Source organism: Gymnoscopelus braueri, assembly GCF_963280865.1.
Source record: "Gymnoscopelus braueri genome assembly, chromosome: 8".
Classification (NCBI taxonomy): Eukaryota; Metazoa; Chordata; class Actinopteri; order Myctophiformes; family Myctophidae; genus Gymnoscopelus; species Gymnoscopelus braueri.
The window spans coordinates 54107786-54129923 of NC_137609.1; the positions used below are offsets into that span (position 1 = coordinate 54107786).

The window sequence follows — 22138 nt, forward strand, 5'->3', positions numbered from 1 at the left end:
TTAAGTAAAGAATTTGAGTACTTTTTCCACCACTGTTTACAAGCAACTTTACAGTAAAACAAGACCAACGTCGCTTATAAATAAGCAGACATGGCAACACTGACTGCAACGCAGTCCCTCCCCCCTTCAAAAGGCGGAAGCCTTAGCACACAGTCCCTGGTCGACCATTGGTAGGTGTTTGAAAGAAGGCGGGGCCCGTGTGCAGCACCTCGAGTTGTGATTGGCTGGAGGAGATGGCAATCTGACGTTGTTGTCGCTTCCTGGATCCCCTGCCCTGCCGTGACTTGGGTTGAAAGACGCCAAGGATGAGGCAGTGACGTCATGATCAATCAGGAAGTGTGCGTAATATTTTGATTCACAACAAGACTAAAAACAACACGTTAAAGGGTCGCTCTACAGAAATGACGTCACTGGGGGAAAGTGGTTGGGTCGCGACGTTCTTGCCAGTAGAAAAAACTAACAAAAAAAAAAGGACATTTTGTTGAATAAAAAAGCTCGCGCGGTAAAACCCTTCCACTGGAAGGTGTGACGTCAGCCTCGTATCCTTGGTATCTTTGGATCACGTTGCGTCATAGTTGTTTTGTGCCCAAAATGGTAGATCTAAAAGCCCACAATGCGTTGTAGACGTGCGGCGTTGTGAGCTAGTAGATCTGCTATCTGTCAAGTCCAGAATTCCCATACTGTAGTTGTAGAGAGAAGAGAACAGTGAAACTCTGATCAAAGTAGACATTCTTGTACATACTCTTGTATTTACTTGGGATCTTACAGGTATTTTCAAAATGGGTAAAAATAGAAATAAACACGCACTGTAATGCGTGCATTATTTACAATACTGAAGTCATGCTGCAACAGCTGCTGTGTTGACTTACTACACACCAGTGGTGTAAAGTAACTAAGTACATTTACTCAAGTACTGTACTTAAAGGGATATTTCACTTTTAAATAAAATAAACATTAAAAATAAATATTTTTAAAAAATGAAAAAAGTTAGTAGGACACTCTAATGCGTGAGGGGGCCGTGATTTTTCCATTACTTTTTTCATTTATTTTTAATATATTTTTAAAATGTTTATTTTATTTGAAAGTGAAATATCCCTTTAAGTACAATTCTGAGGTATTTTTACTTTGCTGGAGTATTTCCAATTTTCTGTACTTTTACTTCTACTCTACTCTATCTAACAAAAATATTATACTTTTACTCCACTACAATTACTTGAAAACTTTAGTTACTAGTTACTTTGTAGATCTTGATTATTAAAACATACATTCAGCCCTATATATACATTTCGGCCATTTCCAAAATACCGGACCTCTAGTTGATATACATTTGAAAACCTGTGTGAAATGGGACATTCTGCATAATGAGTACTTTTACTTGTACTTTAAGTATATTTTGATACCAATACCTTTGTACTTTTACTCAAGTAAATTCCGGACTTTTCTTGTAACACAGTATTTCTACATTGCAGTATTGATGATAGCCTACTTACTAAAGTAAAACATTTGAGTACTTTTTCCACCACTGCTACACATGTGATGATAAATGAAGCATAACTAGACTGCGGGTTACCAGGCATAGCTGCTTAAAATAAGAAGACGTCCAGAGTCCATGTTCAGAATCATTATCTGGTTTATATTCAGCATTCAGCAACAAGTACAAACAGCATCATAGCAGCTTGGAGCCCTCTCCTGGCTCCAGCCCTTTGGCTGGAGAGTGGGACCATACTAACGTCACATTTCAGTTCACCTTTATTTAAACACAGTACTTCACATTAAAATAAGAGGAGGTTCATGTGAGTGGGGGTCAGTGAGAATCCCCCCCACCTAGACGAAGATCAGGGAACATCTGTTGATTTGATTTGCAAGTGCCTGAAGGAAGGGAGTGGAGACAATGGCCCAGATTATTATTGTTTTCATTATTAGTAGTAGTTGCATTACAATGATTATGATTGTAATTATTTAGTCCCCACATTATAATATTTGCACAGTGAAATGAGTCCACACACACACACACACACACACACACACACACACACACACACACACACACACACACACACACACGTGTGTGTGTGTGTGTGTGTGTGTGTGTGTGTGTGTCCCAAAAAAAGGTGCGTTGCTTCTCTAACAACAAAGCCTGGATGAACCAGAAATCTCTATCTGAGCTAGTGTTACGTAAATACACATTTTCACACGATTCATATCATATCACATTTTTTGGTGTACATTTTGGTGTCAGCTCAGGGCCTGATTCTGTCTAGTGCCCAGTTCTTTGGTTACCAGTTAATTTACTGCCTCGGTCTGGCCCTGTCTCTGTGTAAACTTGTAGGGTTTAATTGATTGACATTCATTCATTCATCCATTCATTGTTTCTCATGTATTTTATTCTTATTTGCATCATCAAGTAAACTAAAATACCAAGTATTTTTCAAAGCTTTGAATGTAACCACAAGAGGGCGACATGCATCACAACATAACACTCTGTGTGAGACATCTCTGACCATCATCCTCTCTGTCACACCAGCATGCTCTGTACAGGATTCACTAAGGTCACTCGTTCACTAATGGTCACACATTTTCAAAAGCAAAATTAGCCGATCCACAAGCTCACCTTGCGATGCATTGTGAGCTTGTAGATCGGCTATCTTTGCTATTCGTCGTATGTCAAAGTATAATACAGTATAGGGCTTAAATGGTTAATTCAGTACCCAGTGTCAGAGTGCATATCACTGATCCCCTCTCTAAGAAATACTTTAAGTGCTATTTATCACCTTTTTTGACAGCTTCTATAACTTGAAAGCTGGAATTTCATCTTTTTAGTCCAATTAATTAGCCTTTGGTCTTGTAATTGTTTTGAGGTCACAAAGGTCAAATGCCAGGACAACAAGGCCATCAAATAAAACAATGACATGAAGTCCACTGAAATACTTTAAGGGTTAAGAATGGATTTGTATTAAATACGTGGTATAACTCAGTGAAATAAATAAAGGATTGGTATTGTGTTTGTCACGTACACAGTGTCTCAGAAGTCACACAGACTGTTGTCTTTGCTCCTGGCAGATGACCTTATATGTAACTGCTTTTAATCATCCTCTTTGTCAGCCTTTCTGTCACCTTCTCAGCACGCTACGCTCTTATAAGGGCCTGGTTCAGTCCTTTCTGTCAGTGGTGGAAGAAGTCCTCACATTTACTTAGGTAAAAGTATCAATACTATAATGTAGAAATATTCTGTTACAAGTAAAAGTCTGGTATTCCAAATTTATAAAAGCATTCGCATCAAAATATACTTAAAGTACCAAGTAAAAGTACTCATTATGAATGTTTTGTAATGATAATCTAAATCTGCAAAGTAACTAGAAACAACATTTTTCAAATAATTGTTGTGGAGTAAAAGTACAATATTTGTCTCTGAGATGTAGTGGAGTAGAAGAAAAAGTACTGAACATTTAAAATGCTCCAGTAAAGTAAAGATACCTCAAATTTGTACTTAAGTACAGTACTCGAGTACATGTACTTAGTTACTTTCCTCCACTGCTTTCTGTGAGCGCAAGCGCTTCACGTCCGGTTCTACAGGAAGCAGGTGTATGTAGTCTGTGTGAGTGTGAAAACTACAGGAAAGAGACAGAGGAGAAAACGGTGAAATCAGCTGCATGGGGGCCAGTGGGCGGGGCATCAACGCATCAACGCCACTGTGGCCTCAGAGTGCTGATCCACCCGATAACATTGGACCAAAGAGAGGCATAGCCCCTAATCATTAGGGTCTATGTGCCTCTCTTTGGTCCTACAATCAGCCCTGATGTGTCAAGTAATATTTCCCCTCAAATCTATTTAACGTTATTTTATGCTGTGGTGCCACCATTATCATCTTTAGGGTGCTGTATTTTCAGTCACATGAGAAACCAACTGTTTCTTCCCCACATGTTAAGCAAACTTTCCCATAAGCATTATAGTAAGGTCTGACATGAACAGGAAATAACAGGCGATACTTTAAGCCTAACCACACAACCCTCTGCTTTCCAAAGAGCACTTCTCTGCAAAAGACCATCTCTGCAAACATATTTGTATTGTTACATCTTACATGCGAGATTATAAGAGTAAATATGAATTTGTGTTGGTTGGTTCCTCACACATTGTAGCAGCAATAATAAACCATAACAAAGAAATGAATAAAAATGCCAATTTTGAAATCAACCAATAACTGCACCAATCTGAGGCCAAGTAAAAACCCTTTGCCCTGCATTTTTCACGTCTGGCTTTTAGAGCGCCTCCAGGATGATAATAATTTTGATAATACTTTAGATGTTATCAAAAGTTCATGCAAATTGGTACACATGATCCCTATAGTCATGTGATCAAGATGGATCTGTTAGATTTTTCATATTTGATCCTGATTGGCTAAGATTGACATCTATTGTTTGCAGGAGTGGCCCGTTTTGAACAAAATGCCACAAATCATGTCCGATTGCGGTGAAACTTTGTACGCACATTCGTACAACCTTGAGGAACAAATGCCACCACTTTATTACAGCGCCACCAGGAGATCGATCTTTGTGAAAATTATTTTCTTTATATTACTCCTACAAATTGCGTCCAAACATCACGCAAATTGGTACACATTATCTCTATAGTCAAGTGATCAAGACGGATCCGATACATTTTTCATATTCCATCCTGATTAGCGAATTCCGAACATTGCTGGCCCACAATAACCTACCTGACATAGAGACCTCCGAGTAGCACTTTTTCTAGTTTTATTATCAGTTCCCTTCCATAGAGTGTTGGAAAAAAGTAAGTAGTAACAAAATATGAGATGGTTTCATAAGCCTGTGCAGTACAATGGCCTATGGTTTTAAAAACAGACATGCTGGGGCTAAAGGTAGTATTGATAAGATACCTGAGTGCTTTCAGTACTTTATTAATGTTGTAAAAATGACACATATGAGGAGCGCTTTAATTAATTAAGATTCCCACTTAGATGTCCCTTCTGCTGACTGAGTGGGTCTCAATTGGCCTAAATATCTGGAGGGCCTCCCTGACCTTTGGCCCCCTGGGCCCAGCATGCCCATTCAGGGATCCAGCCCTGGTCTGTCTAGTTAGGCCTTTATCCAGAATATCAGCTCTGGTTCACTACTAACCTCGCATCACCAGGCTTTCCACCTCGGAGGAAAGCCTGGTATTCGTTATTAAATGGCCCGTGTGATCCGGTCAAAAAAAAAAGAGAAAAGAAATAGCTTTCGGTTTTTGCTGCTTCAGGTTTTGCGGAGCCGCTTTGTTTTGGTTACCCAATTTAAATGCTGAATCGATTACAAAGGTAGACTAGTGTAAATAGTCTCCGGAAAGTACACTTACATTTATATTTATTTTGTATTTTAAAAATAAGCTAAACTACGACGCCGCATCAAGGATTTTATTAGGTAGGCCCTAAAATTACAATGCCCTTGATCGAGGCCGGGGTTATTTGGGGGTGAGGCATATAGGGTTGCTTCTGCTCCCGACCGGATCACACACCCAAAAAAGGTATTGATCCTGAACCTTCCCCCACAATAATAGTTGGATAGAAATACATTTCACTTCTTTCATTTGGCTTACTATCACAATAGAAAATCACGCATCACTTAGACCTGAATTTGAGATCTGCTGCTACCTTTTCCATATTGTCATTGTTTAGAATATGATACACTGGTTTGGGGGTTTATCACTCCACTGAGAATCACATTGTTGAAGCACAACTTCCCTTTGTAACTCTTGTTGACAGAAATGTCAACTGGTGGCCCGGATCGCTGGTGTAGCGGTCCAGGCACCTAGGCTCAGTGTAGCCTGACAGAGTGTCGTGGGTTCAAGTCCCGATCCCGACGGCCGTTGCTGCATGTCCCCATCTCTCTGCCCATCTCCTGTCAGCCTACTGTCCTATCAATAAAGGCAAAAAGCCAAAAAATAAATCTTTAAAAATTAAAGAAATGTCTATTGGTCACCAGAACCAGCTCTTGGTATAGAGATCCATGATGTTATGCAGGGTCTGGCCTATAGCCAACAGGGTGTGGCCTATAGCAGGGTGTGGCCTATAGCAGGGTGTGGCCTATAGCCAACACCAACTCAGGACTCCTGGGTCTCTCCACACTCCTCCTATCCAGCATCAGGGTCCAGAGCTCTCCAGTGCTTCTTAAAGATTTTTTGGTGGGGGGGGGGGGGTGACACGCAGCAAAGGTCGTCGGGAACGCTGTCAGGCTGGCATTGCAGCCTAGGGTGCCTGGACCGTCACGCTACGGCCCAGGCCCTTTCTAGTGTTTCTAGCCTTGCTGTCACACAGCAGTGTATCTACACCCTCATAGCTGAGCCTTGGGTTGGCTCCCACAGTGTCAGTGGGCTCACCATCAGTGGTGGAAAAAACATACCACCATAGGGGGTCCATGTTTCCCTCCTCATCCCATACAAGGCATTCCAGGCAAGTGCCCTTGTCTGAAGGCCAGACACTGTTCCATCGAGGCAGTCGAGACATCAAAACATTTGAAGTCCTTGACTACCTCGAGCACAGTCCCTCTCTGGTAGTATAGCAATGGTTCTGCCATTACTTTTGTGTTCTTGGCATTGAGCTTGAACTTACAGATGCTGTACAGACACATGCTGTCCTCATCACATGCACAAACATCCTACGCACCCGAGAAATAAAACAGCAAAGTTTGTAACTACTTAAAATAATTGTAAATCTTGCCTGTACCTACATTTCTTGTTCTATCTCTCTCAATTGTGAATCTACAAGTGAATACATTTATTATATTTTATTTACATGCTCATCATTCACAAAACATTATTTTATACAGTGCTTAGGACTTGCTGCAGGCAATATTAAATCCTCACACTGGACACAACCATTGCTCGTTTAGGGCAAAATGTGTTGACTGCTGTGCACTGACGGTGCAAGAGCCAAAGCTGGTTTAAAACACAGACTAACAGCGCTTAGTCGCTTGCAGGGCAGGTGGCCTAATGTACACCCCCCCCCCCCCCCCGCACACACACGCAAAAAACAAATACACTTACAAAATGAATAGAAACTGAATTTATTGTTTGACATTTCATTACTGGAGGTCAGTAGCATATTTAGAAAACAAAGCTAAACTACATAGACCCTGTCAAGCTAAAGTGTTCAAATGAAACCACATTTCATGCCAACACATTTCTAATAAATATGGGTGGGTTTCCGTTCTGCTGCTGTGCTTTATTGAAAGTGTAACATACTTATTTACTTACTTAAAGATGTAAATGTTGTCAATAACAGTGCTTTGTAAACACGTCTCTTCTCTACGCTTTGTGATGCTTTGGGAGAAAAACACACTAGTTTACCATTCTGAGGTTTGATGTCTTTCACACAGACCAGTGTTGTCACGTGTGTTGGTGTTATGCATGCATATACAGGAGTCTTTACTTCATATTTTGCTGCAAAGAGTGATGGTTGTGCATGCAACCGTAGATATGAAACCCCTCGGGCGTAGGGCACAGAGGACACAGGATGTGGTCTTTTAGTATAGCGCGTGTTTGAGGAAATAACAGGTGGGTGGCTTTCAACCCACCTACCGTCTGCCTTCCAAAGAACACCTTTCTGCAAAAACCCCATCCCCTGACGTCTCATAGAAACATAAACTGAACAAGTTTCTAGATTCAAGATGTTATTGTTGCATCTTACATAATGAGTATATAAGAGTAAAAAGCGCCAATCCTACGACAAGATGGCAAAGTGCTTGTGTTGGTCCTTGCAGACTTTGAGGTGCATGGTTCCTATCTAAAAAAAAGAAAGAAAGTGAAATGGGCCTGTGTGTTAAGAATGTGCGTGCGTGCGTGCGTGTGTGTGTGTGTGTGTGTGTGTGTGTGTGTGTGTGTGTGTGTGTGTGTGTGTGTGTGTTTGTGTGAGTGAGTGAGTGAGTGAGTGAGTGATGACAGTCATGGACCTGTCACAGTACGCACCCACCCCCCATACAGCATTGTTAACTTGAGGAAGAGAATACTGTAGGTTTACCACACGCGCGCTGTACGGTGTTTTGCTGAAGAGGTTAGTGGAGCATAAATCACTTTTTCTATCATCAAAACGTAATGAAATTAGTTTTAGGCTACATAGTTTATTTCGGTGCTTTAACATAACATGAATACTGTGGGTACTTCAGTTTGGTTTACAGATACAGAGGTGACACCGAAAAGGTGTAGGCTGAAGCCGGGGCGTATATGCCAATGCCCTATTTGTAGCGTACCTTAGTTACAAAACAAAACAAAACAAAAAAATCAATTTTCAGAACTTAGTTTGACAAAAATGAGAACAAAATTACGTCAGCATGTTTTAGCATGAAAAAAACCAAGAATACAGAAATACGCAAAAAAAAAAGAAAAAAAAAGTTTGCTTTACAAGCTAGTTGGCAATTAGCAGGTTGCTAATAATAATACATTTTATTTATAACACGCTTTACATTTTCGTAAACCTCAAAGTGCTGCAAGGTTTAAAAAACATTGGCATAAAAAAACTGCAAAGGCAACAAAACAACTACATAGTATCCTACTAGGCTAAAGGGTCAAAACTAGGTCAAATCAGGCCATAGAAAAAAAGGCCCAAGAATAATTAATAATACTAATAATACTAATACTACCTCTCTGACTGCCTAGAGAGATATGTTCCAAACCGGGCCCTCAGGTCTTCAAGTGCTGACCTGCTCGAGGTGCCTACAATGACATATAAAAAATACGGTGAAGCAGCATTCTGCTTTTACGGACCGACAGTGTGGAATAAACTCCCATTACACCTAAGACAGGCAGCCTCTGTCGATAGCTTTAAAGCACAGCTCAAGACCTATTACTTCACTCTTGCTTTTAGCTGATTCTTTGGTTGATTTTTAATTCCTCACTGTATTCCCTATTTTAATGTTGTTTTATGCCTTTGCTTTTGCTTGCTTTTATTTTATTTTATTTTATCTTTGTTTGCTTTATTGTTAATTTGGTTCTAACTGTAATTGTATTATTGCTCTGTAAAGCACTTTGAGCTGCATTTCATGTCATGAAAGGTGCTATACAAATAAAGTTTATTATTATTATTATTATTATTAATAATAGTAATATTATTATTATTATTATTATTATTAATGAATTTGTGAATTTATTAAAATCTCTGGGTGAAGCAGAAAAGAGTTAGCCTTTTTCAAGATGTCAGCTGAAGCTATTGAATAAGTGTGTCATTTTCAACAACCATAATTACAGCAAAAAATTATTGACATGAAAATCTCTCAATGATAGTATTTTCGTAATATAAAGTGGGACATTACTATGATACAAGTGAAGTTTTAAATCAATCCCGGGTTGTGTCAACTGCCATGCAGGGTGACCAGATCCCAACAAATCAAATGTGGGACAAATAGTATGTTTGTGTTACAATTTGTCACACATTACCAATGCTGAGACGCGGTCTAAAATATTGATATATTATTTTAATTACTGACTAAATAAACATTTTGCTTTTGGTTGCTTAGCTTGTAACATATGTGTTCTATGTGTATCTATGTTTTTCCCTTTGGTATTCAGTAGCACACAATAAACTAGGTTACAGTTAGCATTGTGGAAACAAACTTGAAGCACAATGTCACTTTGGAAGAGGTTTTGGTTGTGTAGTTACCTTGCCATGATGCCAGTAAAAATATTGGTGACCACATATCTGCTCCCTGCTTACAACAGATATGAACAAAATGCATTATTTTCACTTCCAAACAACATCATTTTTAAGTTATTCAGACTTTTCTAGTGCCCATTTTAGTTTATTTATATTATTGTGACTTTGTCTCAATAATGTTTTTTACGCAAAGAATGTTCCCCGTGGGGTGTAGTGCAGTCAGCAAAGGACACTACTTTCCCCTGGAGGATGTATCACAAAAAACCTACAACACCCAGCCAGGTCGGCTCATGCAGGTCATATTTTGAGACGCGTCTCTGTGGAAACATTTTAATGTTGCTTATATGCTTGATTCTGACGTCTTAGGCCTCTATGAATAGGTCCTTTATCTATCCTTTCACCTCCATCCCTCTATCTGGGAAAAGTTCAAGCCAGTATTGTGTCATCATGTGATAACGTTTTTTTTTTAAAGTACTCAAATACTCATATTAGTGGGTGGACTGATCTTATCATTTATTTGAAGTTATTAAGTTGGGTGATCCTTTAGCCATATATTTAGATAGTGGTTATGAGTTGGCTAATGTCCACCTCATAACTGATTAATCTATTGATTAAAGGCTGTATGTTCTGATTTTTTAAAACTCAACTTAAGAAGAGTGTTATGGAGGCCACAGCTTTAGTGTAGGCCTCATATGTCTGCCATCTGTTAGGCAAGGATTACCTCAGGTCTGATGCACTGCTGAGTGCATCTGTTAGGCAAGGATTACCTCAGGTCTGATGCACTGCTGAGTGCATGTGTTTTGTTGTCTTAATTCTTTAAATAAATCTTGATCTTATACGCTGAAAGGTTGTTTGTCTTTTACCTTCTGTTTACAGTGTAAATACAACTGGGGTATTAGAAGAAGTCCTTTAGAGAGCAGCTCTCGTATTTACAAGGACGTGCGTGCAACATCTTTGTTCTGGCTTCACATTAACGCAACTTGTCTCATTATCTCTCTAGGTCACCCACAGACGAGCCCTCTGACAACTCCAGTCATCTCGATCCTCCATACATATGGCTAGCTCGGCACAGCTGGCAGTACTTTCCACCCCTGCATCTTTCATACATTTGCGACGGTATGTGTATAGGACACTGTCTTGATTGATGTGTGTCGGCTCCCACAGCAGGTTTGCTGGCTGGGAGCTCCTGTTGTCTATGACCAAAAAAAGATATGGTTGATATATAAGACAACAAAAAATAAATTATGTATCCACAAAATGAATACACACATATAAGTAAACACAACACACATATATATGCATACATATATAAAAACACATAATCTCACATCGTTAAGCCATAACCCACTCCCACCTAGCTCAAAAGCTAATGTCCACAAGCCCCAACTAATTCAACCTTTGAGGAAATAGAGTCCATGAAGGGGCAAATCTGGCTGCTCTCTTCTTACTTACTCTTGTTAGCCCAGTGACCAGGGACTTCTGTAGGGCATGCTTTATTAGGGTCCAACAATCAGAGCTACTGTAAATGAACAGACTCTACAGTAACAAGACTAGAAGCTGAGCTTGATATGTCGGGGGATGTTGGACTTTAACATGCCATTCAGACTCAGAGCTCTCCAAACTGACCCATGAGCAAGGACTTTATTTGAAGTCCTTGACTTTCTTTCAGCGCAGTCCTTCCTGTTAGAGGTGGATCACCTCTAACAGTGTTACAGGTTTAAGTCCCATCCCATGTGTTATAGGTGATCACCTCAGTTTTCTTTCAACCTTGGCACACTCTGGCTCACTCTAGACAAGAGCAGCTGTGCCTGCTCCACATGGTCAGATAGCAGGCAGATGTCATCTGAATAGTCTAGACTCTAGTCTGTCTATACTAGATAATTAGGACTACAACAAGGAGTTGTCTAAACCTCCTAGGTGTGTATTAGTGAGGATGAGCTCTTATACGTTTAAATATGACTGACATGTATGTTTATTAAGTGTTAATATGACTGACATGTATGTTTATTAAGTGTTAATATGACTGACATGTATGTTTATTAAGTGTTAATATGACTGACATGTATGTTTATTAAGTGTTAATATGACTGACATGTATGTTTATTAAGTGTTAATATGACTGACATGTATGTTTATTAAGTGTTAATATGACTGACATGTATGTTTATTAAGTGTTAATATGACTGTTTATTTCACAGGATTGTGATCTTCCTGCTGTTTAACCCAGGTAAGATCACCATAAACACTGCATTACCAATTAGTTAGTTAGTTAAAGTTTATTTTGGGCAACAAAAACCGTACACACATATGGCATTTCATACAATAAAAGACAAAACAATTAAAAACAAAAACAAAGCAGAACAAAACTGCTTGACCGAAAAGGCATAGGCTGAAGCTATAGCTTATAGTGCCTACCCTTCTTGCATTGAATAATCTATTGAAAATCAATTGTATAATACTCAATCATTGAAAACGAAAATATTCCCATGCTATATAAATATATATATATATATATATATATATATATATATATATATATATATATATATATATATATATATATAATATTTCTAAGCTATATAAAACAGAAAACGTATTGCATAATCAATCATTGATAATATTTCTATACTTTAAATAATTGCTTAATCAACCATTCCACATCACTATATTTCCTATAGTGATGTGCTACACCGTAATAGTCTACAGTACATATTCCAGTTCATATTAACATCATAACAGTCTACAGTAGCCTATTCCTGCATTGCTGACCGTCTTTGGTTATATAGTTTAGGCAGAATTTCAGAAAATGATGTGTGCTTATTTAAAGGGCTGAAGGGAAATTGTGTTTTTAGGTATTAAGGGATGCTGCAGCTCAAAATGGCTGCTAATTCCTCAAAATTGACCTTTTAAAGATGGCGGCCCCCACTATGCTGAAACATATTTAAAAATATTCTGATTTGAGATCAAATGTGAGGAAAGTGCTTGAAAGTCATATACATTGGGGAAATTGTAGTTTCTAAAATAAAATCCAAGAAATTCCTTACCAAGAGATTTATTCACCAATGTGTTTGTAAAAGTGTCTATCAAGAAAATTCACGGACAAACTTTTCGGTCATGGACACATTTTTCTCATATACAGCAGATTTTGATGTACCCCTTAATACAACTACAAAACCATATATTTCATGAATTAACAGGATTTGTCTTTGGGGTTAAGATTCTCTGGAAATCTGACCTAGTAATAATTGTTTTTAATTATTTAGTGTGTGTGTGTGTGTGTGTGTGTGTGTGTGTGTGTGTGTGTGTGTGTGTGTGTGTGTGTGTGTGTGTGTGTGTGTGTGTTGTAGTGCATTGTCTGGAGAGGATCAGTGTGTTTGCAGGTTCAGACATTCTGCTACCCTGTTCCTACAGACCTGACCCCAGCAGCCCTTCATCAAAGCCCTACAACGTGTTTTGGCGCTACGAAGACGCTCATTCCCTCTATGACATCATCGCCGGCAAACCTGATCTGGAACCTCAGGACAAACGCTTCAGGGGCAGAACTCGTACATTTCCTCATCTCTACGCTGAGGGGAACTTCTCTGTGGTTCTGATGAACGTCAGTCTGAACGACAACGGGGCCTTTTACTGTAAAATACTTGGTTACAAACAACAACTACAGCTCATTGTCACAGGTTGGTGTGTGTGTGTGTGACGTGTGTGTGTGTGTGTGTGTGTGTGTGTGTGTGTGTGTGTGTGTGTGTGTGTGTGTGTATGTGTGTGTGTGTGTGTGTGTGTGTGTGTGTGTGTGTGTGTGTGTGTGTGTGTGTGCGTGCGTGCGTGCGTGCGTGCGTGCGTGTGATATTATATGTTCATCAAGGCATGCTTATTTTTAAGGGCCATTATTCACCCACAGTCACTCATAGTCATTATTTCTGTTGAAAATGTGCTGTGCTGTGTGTGTGTGTGTGTGTGTGTGTGTGTGTGTGTGTGTGTGTGTGTGTGTGTGTGTGTGTGTGTGTGTGTGTGTGTGTGTGTGTGTGTGTGTGTGTGTGTGTGTGTGTGTGTGTGTGTGATTGATTGATTGATGTACTTTTATTTAGTAAGAAGACATGGGAATCACAGTACATGGAAGTACAAATTCACAATACAAGGTCTACTAAACTGGAAGACTCATTAAGCACTTGGCTTGTTTAAGATGAGAACCCCATGCACACAAATCATGATGACATATAAGAGACAGACAGATATACACACTACTATACAGAATGTCATACAATCAGCTTTCAGGTTACTGGTATGAAGAGAGAAAAAAATATATACAAAAGAAGAGAATGAAAGAGGGGGGGGGGTTAGGTTAAGACTTAGACAGGGGCCATTTTCGAATTGCAGCCTCCTGAAGGTGTATCTTTAGGGCAGTTTTGAAAGTGAGTAGGGTTTTACACTCCTTTACTCCTTTTGGTAGGGCATTCCACATTTTTGATGAATATCATGAGAACGAGTTAATTCCCTTAGTTGAGCCAAATCTGGGTTGAACATGATTTGTGGAGCTGCCTCTGGTGTTATGATCATGGACTTTAACATTTTGGAAGTATTTTGACAAATACAGGGGGATCCCAATGTTGTGGTGTATCTTGAAGACCAGGCCCATAGCAAGTTGCTGTACTCTGTCCTCAACCCTAAGCCATCCAATCCTAGCAAAATGAGCAGGGGTTAGATGGGTTTTGTGATTGAGGCCAAGAAGTAGCCTTACAAGTTTGTTTTGGGATGTTTGGAGCCTTGTTTTTAAAGGAGAATTCCGGACATTTTAAGTGTTATCTTTGATGTCTCGTTACTCACCTACCGACGTAAACAGTGGTGTTGTTTTTTTCCAGAGATTCCCCTGTCGTCATTTTGTCAACCCCCTCCGTTGTCATAATGGGAGCGCGTGGCTTAGGGAAATTCGTCTATTGTAACCGATGCAAAGTTATTTTTTTCTCTACTACTACTCATTGTAGAGTCTCATGATAGTCAAACATGCGCTGAAACTTCCTGAGAGGCTAACGCCGACCGATTTAACACTGGTTGCTTGTTTCTCTACCTGGCAACACCAAGTTGCCAGGTTCTGGAAAGAAACAAGCAACCAGTGTTAAATCGGTCGGCGTTAGCGGTAGCCTCTCAGGAAGTTTCAGCGCATGTTTCTCCTTTAAGGCCTTGGAGGTGTTGTGATACCATGAAGTGCATGCATAATCATAATGACCTTGAATGAGGGCCCCTGCAAGAATCTTCAGAGTATTCTTACTGACTAGACGATCAATCCTCCACAAATAGCGTGTTGTTTGGTTGACATTTTTGATCACTTTTTCGGCGTTTTTGTTACCAGAGAGGTTTGCCTCCAAGATGGAGCCCAGGTAGGTAATTTCATCCTTTCTTTTGATGACATCATCACCCACTTTGATCGTGAAACTCTCTGCCTTGCTAAGGTTAGGACTGGACCCAAAGAGGATGGATTCAGTTTTACCCAGGTGTAATGAAAGTTTGTTGTCAGAGAGCCAGATGCAGATCTTGTTGAGTTCAGAGCTGAGAGTTTTCTCAACCTGCAGCCTGTCCCTGTCCGAGACTAGCAGGGCCGAGTCATCTGCGAACAGGAACAGTTTGCAGTCGCAGGCTGAAGACATATCATTCACATATATCAGGAACAGTAAAGGTCCTAGTCTACTTCCTTGAGGAACACCACAAGTCACAGGGAGGGGGGGACTGGGTGCCTTTTACTTCCACCACTTGCTCCCTCCCTTCCAGGTAGGATCTCATCCAGTTCACTGACGTATCATCAAAACCTATTGCTTTGAGCTTATTGATCATGATTGGGTGATTAACGGTGTCAAAGGCCTTCTGGAGGTCCAGCATGACCATGCCGCAATATTTGCCCTTGTCGACATCTTGTTTGATGGAGTCGTTCAAATAGAGAAGGCATGTGTCAGTGGAGTGATTTGTTCTGAAACCAGATTGGAATTTGTAGATTAGATTTTTCTCGGCAAGATACTTATCGACCTGTTCATAGACTATTTTTTCCATGACTTTCGAGATGGAGCTAAGAATAGAAATAGGGCGGTAGTTGCCAGGGTCTAATTTGTTTCCTTTTTTGTACAGAGGGGTCACCCTTGCTTTTTTGAAATCGTTAGGGACCCGTCCCTGTATGATGGAGAGGTTTATTATGTGGGTAATGATTGGAGCAATGGAGGCGGCTGAGTCTTTTAGAAATTTGGCGGGGATATTGTCGAGGCCTGTGGCTCTGTGTTGATGAAGAGCACTCAATTTTTTAAACACCTCTTCTGTTTTCACAGGGGAGAGTTTAAAATCATCTTTGCGTACACCCTGTTTTTCGTAAAATGAGTCAACATACTCTTCACCATAGCACCCAGAGTGAGGGGGTAGTTTTTCAACCAAATCTGAGGTTATGGTCGTGAAGAATATGTTGAGGATTTTACTCACTTCGTGTGTGTGTGTGTGTGTGTGTGTGTGTGTGTGTGTGTGTGTGCGTGCGTGCGTGCGTGCGTGCGTGCGTGCGTGCGTGCGTGCGTGCGTGCGTGCGTAGTGTATGGTCATGAGAGGATCGATGCGTTTGTAGGTGAAGACGTTCTGCTGCCCTGTTCCTACACCACTTCATCAATCCTGGTAGTCTCCTGGTACTACAAAGGCCTATACAGCATCATTGACATCATATACGGCAAAACCTATCAGAAACGCTTATTATTACCCTATCAGGAACGCTTCAGGAACAGAATCCGTACATTCCCTCATCTCTACGCTGAGGGGAACTTCTCTGTGGTTCTGATGAACGTCAGTCTGAACGATGCTGGGCCTTACAACTGTGATATCCTCATGTTATACCAACGACAACTGGAGCTCACTGTCAAAGGTGTGTGTGTGTGTGTGTGTGTGTGTGTGTGTGTGTGTGTGTGTGTGTGTGTGTGTGTGTGTGTGTGTGTGTGTGTGTGTGTGTGTGCGTACGTGCGGGCGGGCGTGCGTGCAGGTGGGCGTGCAGGTGTGCGTGTGTGTGTGTGTGTTTGTGGGTGCACTTTACATAGAGTTAAACATAGAAAACCAGACAGGTTTTGGGTCGTGTACAAGCCGTCCCGGCACGTCAAGCCCAACCAACTCCTGCTACTGTGTAGTGAAAGCTGCGGCTAAGGCAAGCATTTCATACCAGCAGCGCGAGACACAGACTCGACTATACAGTAATTTGTAAATATTGGTAATTGCTGGTTGATTCTGTGTCAAAACATATTTGAATATTTTTGAATATATTTGAATATTTTTGAATATATTTGAATATTTAATTATATTATACTATATTTAATAAATACCCTTTTTTCAAATATGTTTTGACACAGAATCAAATGTTTTATGGTCATGATTCACCATTCACAGGTTCAGAGGCGTAAAATAATTTATATAAATATTTCCGAAATCACTGTAGGAACCAGTAATGGGTTTTATATCTGTGGCACCACAAAATGGCCCCCCACTGCTATGCCCTATATACATCGGCTATTTGAAAATAGACAATCTACAAGCTCACAACGCATGTGAGGAATGTCTGTGAAACACTTTACAACACAAATCTTGCATGGGGGGTCCCTGGCACAAAATATTTTCAGATGGGCTTCCGTGGCCAAATACATATTAATTTCGGGGTCCTTGACATGAAAGTGTTTGATAAACACAGCTCTAAAACAACATTAGACTATAAAATTGGACTAACCTGCCTAGTCGCTTATTTTGGGCTGGTTTTCATTGACCTTGCCAAATGAAAGGAAGACCTGGTGGGGGGTAATGACATGAAGAAGCTCCGATATATAGGCCTAATGGTGCCACTGCCAACCCAATTAAAGATTTAAAAATGAACAATGAAATCTTAAACTGAAACCTATATAAAATAAAGGGAGCCAGTGGAGGGAGGACATGTTCTGAGTCCCTGTTAACAGACGGGCTGCAGTGTTTTGTGCAAAAGACAGGCTTGGGTAACAGCAACATAAAGAGCATCCTGTGGTTAAAGAGTTGTTTCTGTGTAACACGTTAAGATAGATAACAACACTGCTTTGTTGTCAGCCATTTTGAATTGTTAACTATACCCTTTTTTTCTTTCTTTTTTCAGGCAAACCCATAGAGAAACAACCCACTGCATCATCCACTGAAGTGTCGAGTGGAGGCAGGGTAATTGTACCATGTGATGTGATAATAACCATGGCTTATATGTTCTCTGTTCTCTGTATCATTTAACTGTTAAACTAGAATTTTAGACTACGTTTTTCTTACCTTTTATATGATTTATTATATCCTAGGAGGAGTGGTACAGTAGAAACATGTCATAACTCCATCCTGAGTCCACCGCAGCTAAAAACCTGAGCGGACGGTCCATGCTCTAGATCGCGTAGTTTTATCGCAATTTTATTATATTTTTTGTTCATATCGGACAGTGTTTTTTGTCCCAAATGGGCCGCCGTAGTGTTTACATCAGTGATCATGGGCGAAATCTCGGTTTGCGAGACTTCCGGAGGGATTCATCTCACACAGACACTGTGGACAGTTTTATGTCATTAGGAGTGTCAGATATGAAAAAAAATAATATATAACATTGTGATAAAAATACGCAATTTAGAGCACATTCGCTCAGGTTTTTAGCTGTGGTGGACTCAGGATGGAGTTATGGGCAGGACAAGCTTGCCTGTCTGATATGCAGGGGGAGTAAGTTCCAAATCCTCGGTGCATAGCTACCAAAGCACCAGAGCTTACCATTTGTTGATAGCTACGTCAGCAGTCCAGCACCGAGTGACCTGATGGTGCGGCCTGGGACATACTTCTGCAGGCAATCCGACAAATAGGAAGGTGCTAGACCATTCAAGGCTTTAAAAACAAGTAAACTAACTTTAAAAGCTATCCTAAACTTCACAGGGATCCAGTGCAAGGACGCAAGTACAGGGGTAATGTGATCCCTTTTCCTGGTGTTGGTTAGGATTCTGGCTGCTGCATTTTGAATGAGTTGCAGCCGCTCAGTAGTTTTCTTAGGCAAGCCTGTGTAAAGTGCGTTACAGTAATCTAATCTTGATGGTACAAAGGCATGGGAGAGGAAGGGTCTGACTCTTGCAATGTTTCTCAGATGATAAAAGGCTATTTTAGTGGCATATGCTAATGTGCTTTCCGAAATTGAGGTCAGGGTCAAGGATAACACCCAGGTTTTTCACAGTTGGTTTCACCTGTGAGGACAGATTTCCGAGTGTATTCATTATTACAAGCCTTTGAGCGTCTGTGCCAATGATAAGGATTTCAGTTTTATCTTGTGGGTTAATAATTAAGCCTACATATTAAATACGTTATTTCAATTGGCGATCACTCACGTGCACGTGTATGCGTGAGCGTGTGCATGTGTGCCTGATGTTGCGCTACATTGATATAGAAAGAGGAAGTCATAGAGTTAAAAAATGTAAACAAGGGTATTGTGCAGTCACAGTTTAGCCTGGTAAACCCTCCCTCCGGAAATCTCATTTCTATTTGATTCCAGGAGTGAGTCTGGCCTGATAGCCCATTGTGGGGGTTTCTAGTGAAATTACCAGCTAACCGAGCCTATCAGCGTCGTCGCACATCGTTCTGTGATTGACAGCGACAGTTGGCCAATCAGGTGGCGAGTTCGAGTGAACCCAAAACACGAACGGCAGCCATCTTTTTCATGTCCGCTATATTCTCCGCTATTTTTTTACTTCAAAAAGCTCTCTAACTTCTATTTTGAGGCACGGAATTTACTTATAAGATATCGTTTGGATAGAATTTACTTGTTTAACTTCATATATGTGGTCAATTAATCATGACAAAGCCTATTTAAAAATAAAAATTTAGAGAACCGGTAGGGGTGGGCAGTGACACCCATGTATCCGAATAAGGCAACCCATTTTGGGCATGAACGTCTCAAAAGTCCCGTTGCGTCACATTAGACTGGTGAACTGCTGATTGGCTGAAGGGGAAAAATTATCATTGGCTGAAGGGGTTGTCAGTCAACTGTATTACTCCCGCCCAACTCCAGCCCGCAGCCAATATTGCAGAATGGGCGATCAGGCCAGACTCACTCCTGGAATCAAATAGAAATTAGATTTCCGGAGGGAGGGTTTACCAGGCTAGTCACAGTTACCAACAGTGCTTAAAGCTTGTTAATTTTCAGCATTATTTTATTGATGGGCCGAGTACAATCCCACTTGTTACAGATTCAGTCGATGCTCAAGACAATAAGATATCAGGCCTGAGGTTTGACTACTCATTTAGTTTTGTTTTATTTTTATATGCCGGCTTAGATAGTGGTTCAAAGGTTATAAGGTTTTATAATGTTGAATACACAGAGATGTCTGAAAAGGTATTGTGAAGTGCATTGAGTGAATCTGAGTATAACCTACTGTACCAGAGACTTTCAAAACTGCCCTAAAAAAACACCTTCAGGAGGCTGCAATTCCAAACTGGCCCCTGTGAAAGTCTTAACCTAAGCCCCCCCCCCCCCTCCTCGAACTGTTTATTGTCTCCGCCAGAGGTGGAGAGTATGTTTTTGTCTCCGTCCTTCCGTGTGTCCCCCCGTCTCAGCCAAGCTAACATTGGTCAAGCTTCGCGTGACAATATTGTTGTCACCAATGCTCTGATTGACTAGTGAGACGCATGATGACATAGAAACCTATAAATAGCAATAGGTGACGCACTTCAAAAAATCATTTATATTTTTTGTCATACAAAAAATAATTTATATTTTTTGAAGTGAGCTTCCATCAGCCAAGCTAACATTGGTCAAGTGACACGTGACAATATGTAATATAAATAGGTAAGACAGGATTAATCAGGAACAGTACTGGCGGAGACCTGTGCTCCGAGGAGCACATTTTCTAGTTGTATATATTTCTTGTTTCTCATACCTGTAAGCTGATTGTATGACGTTTTGCATAGTAGTGTATATCTGTCTGTTTTCTTAAATGTCATCATGATTTGAGTGCGTGGGGATCTCATTTTAAATTGTGTATTTATAACCAATTTGTCAAAGACTGTCATCACAAGGATCACTTCCTTGTGATGACAATGTCACCCCCCCCCCCCCAACTGTTTACTGCACATATCTTTTGTTCATATGTATTTTTTTGCACAATAGTGTATATTATTGTTTGTTTTTAAATGTCTCGATGAATTGAATACACATGACCTTAATGGCTTATCTGGGTCATCCTTTTAGCATTCTTTTTTATACATTTGTGCCACCGTGCCCTGTTTTTGCAAACTGTTATTAAAGTATTCAATCAATGAAAAACAAATTATACTTTGTGTTTCTTTTGTTTTGATTTGTCCATGTAGTTAGGGAATTTTAGCAAGATGTTTGGACCATCTGTGAAAAAATGTACTACCAAATCCAATAGCTTTCTTCACCAATGTGTTCTTATAGGTGTCTAGAATCACCTCTCAATTAATGCAAACCCAAATCCTTGTGGAAAATCCTGGAGAGCCAATCAAAGTTAAAGAGCCCAGAGGGTTTGGGTGAAAAATATGAAAAAATAAATAAAAGTCTAAAATTAACTTATGAGGTGTCTAACTAGGGCAGGGGCTTTCAACTGATTGTGAACCAGGGACCACCACCCTGACTAAGACTCAACCTGGGGACCACTGTTCTGTTGGGAGGGGATATGGGCTTTGTTTATTTTGGTAACACTAACACTATGCATCCCAGGTCTATAATATATTATGATCAGCTTATAACTCCGTATGATTAGAGTTATAAGAACTAAAATATGCCTAACCCTTTATAACACTGTTTCTCAACCAATTGTCCATAGACACATGTTCATAAATAATGACTGTTATAATTGATATAATTCATTGCACAATACTATGCGCAACACTTTTTAATCAAGCCCTTAATTAACAGTCATTATTTAACTGAAATATAATGCTAGTGAGCAGAGCGTTTTTGAGTGTTTGAGTGTTTTTGAGAATTTCTCTTACTTCATCCAGCCCTCTATATTAGAGCAGACACATGCTATTATATGGGCACATTTCCTAATAATGATGACTCAACCAGGCCACACTTCCACTTCTTGAGATTCCAGTTCCCTTTTCTGTGGAAGTTCCAGTAACTGCTGTCAACAACATTGAAGTGTCATCTTAGGTCATTGAGTGAACTGTTTCTCAACTAGTGGTCCATGACATGATCACGGGTGGTCCATGTTTGTCTATTCTTGGCTATAGTTGAGTCTCATGTCTCATGTCATTTTCTGGCTCAAACCTTGCCCTGTACATATTTTTCAAGTATGCCAGCATGAAAATACTACTGTCACAGAGATACGTAGTTACAAAAGGTCAAATACATTTTGCTTTTACTGCAAGCCTTGGGAATTGTGCCTGACAACCCATGTGTTTCATACATGTGCCTCTTGACAGAGTCTGTGGACATGGCAATGAGCTGATCCTCTTTTGTGGTTAAGCCCTCATAGGACCACTGATGATGATGATAATGTCTTTAATTCC

General features: G+C 40.2%; 1 protein-coding gene across 1 annotated transcript; it reads left to right on the forward strand.

Annotated features, from left to right (window-relative positions):
* The first annotated feature begins 7990 nt into the window (after positions 1 to 7990).
* LOC308091097 (uncharacterized protein) lies at positions 7991 to 20873 on the forward strand. The gene is made up of 6 exons (XM_080436438.1): positions 7991 to 8041; positions 10638 to 10753; positions 11836 to 11864; positions 12985 to 13311; positions 16191 to 16514; positions 17754 to 20873. The coding sequence occupies exons 2-6, from the start codon at positions 10692 to 10694 to the stop codon at positions 17876 to 17878; spliced, it is 867 nt and encodes a 288-aa protein (XP_080292564.1). The 5' UTR covers positions 7991 to 8041; positions 10638 to 10691; the 3' UTR covers positions 17879 to 20873.
* The last annotated feature ends 1265 nt before the right edge of the window (positions 20874 to 22138 follow it).

Bases quoted from the DNA above. Each gene is read 5' to 3' on its own strand.
- LOC308091097 (XM_080436438.1), top strand. From the start codon at position 10,692: ATGGCTAGCTCGGCACAGCTGGCAGTACTTTCCACCCCTGCATCTTTC. The intron at 13,312-16,190 runs GTTGGTGTGTGT...GTGCGTGCGTAG, and splicing joins ACTACAGCTCATTGTCACAG to TGTATGGTCATGAGAGGATC. The intron at 16,515-17,753 runs GTGTGTGTGTGT...TTCTTTTTTCAG, and splicing joins ACTGGAGCTCACTGTCAAAG to GCAAACCCATAGAGAAACAA.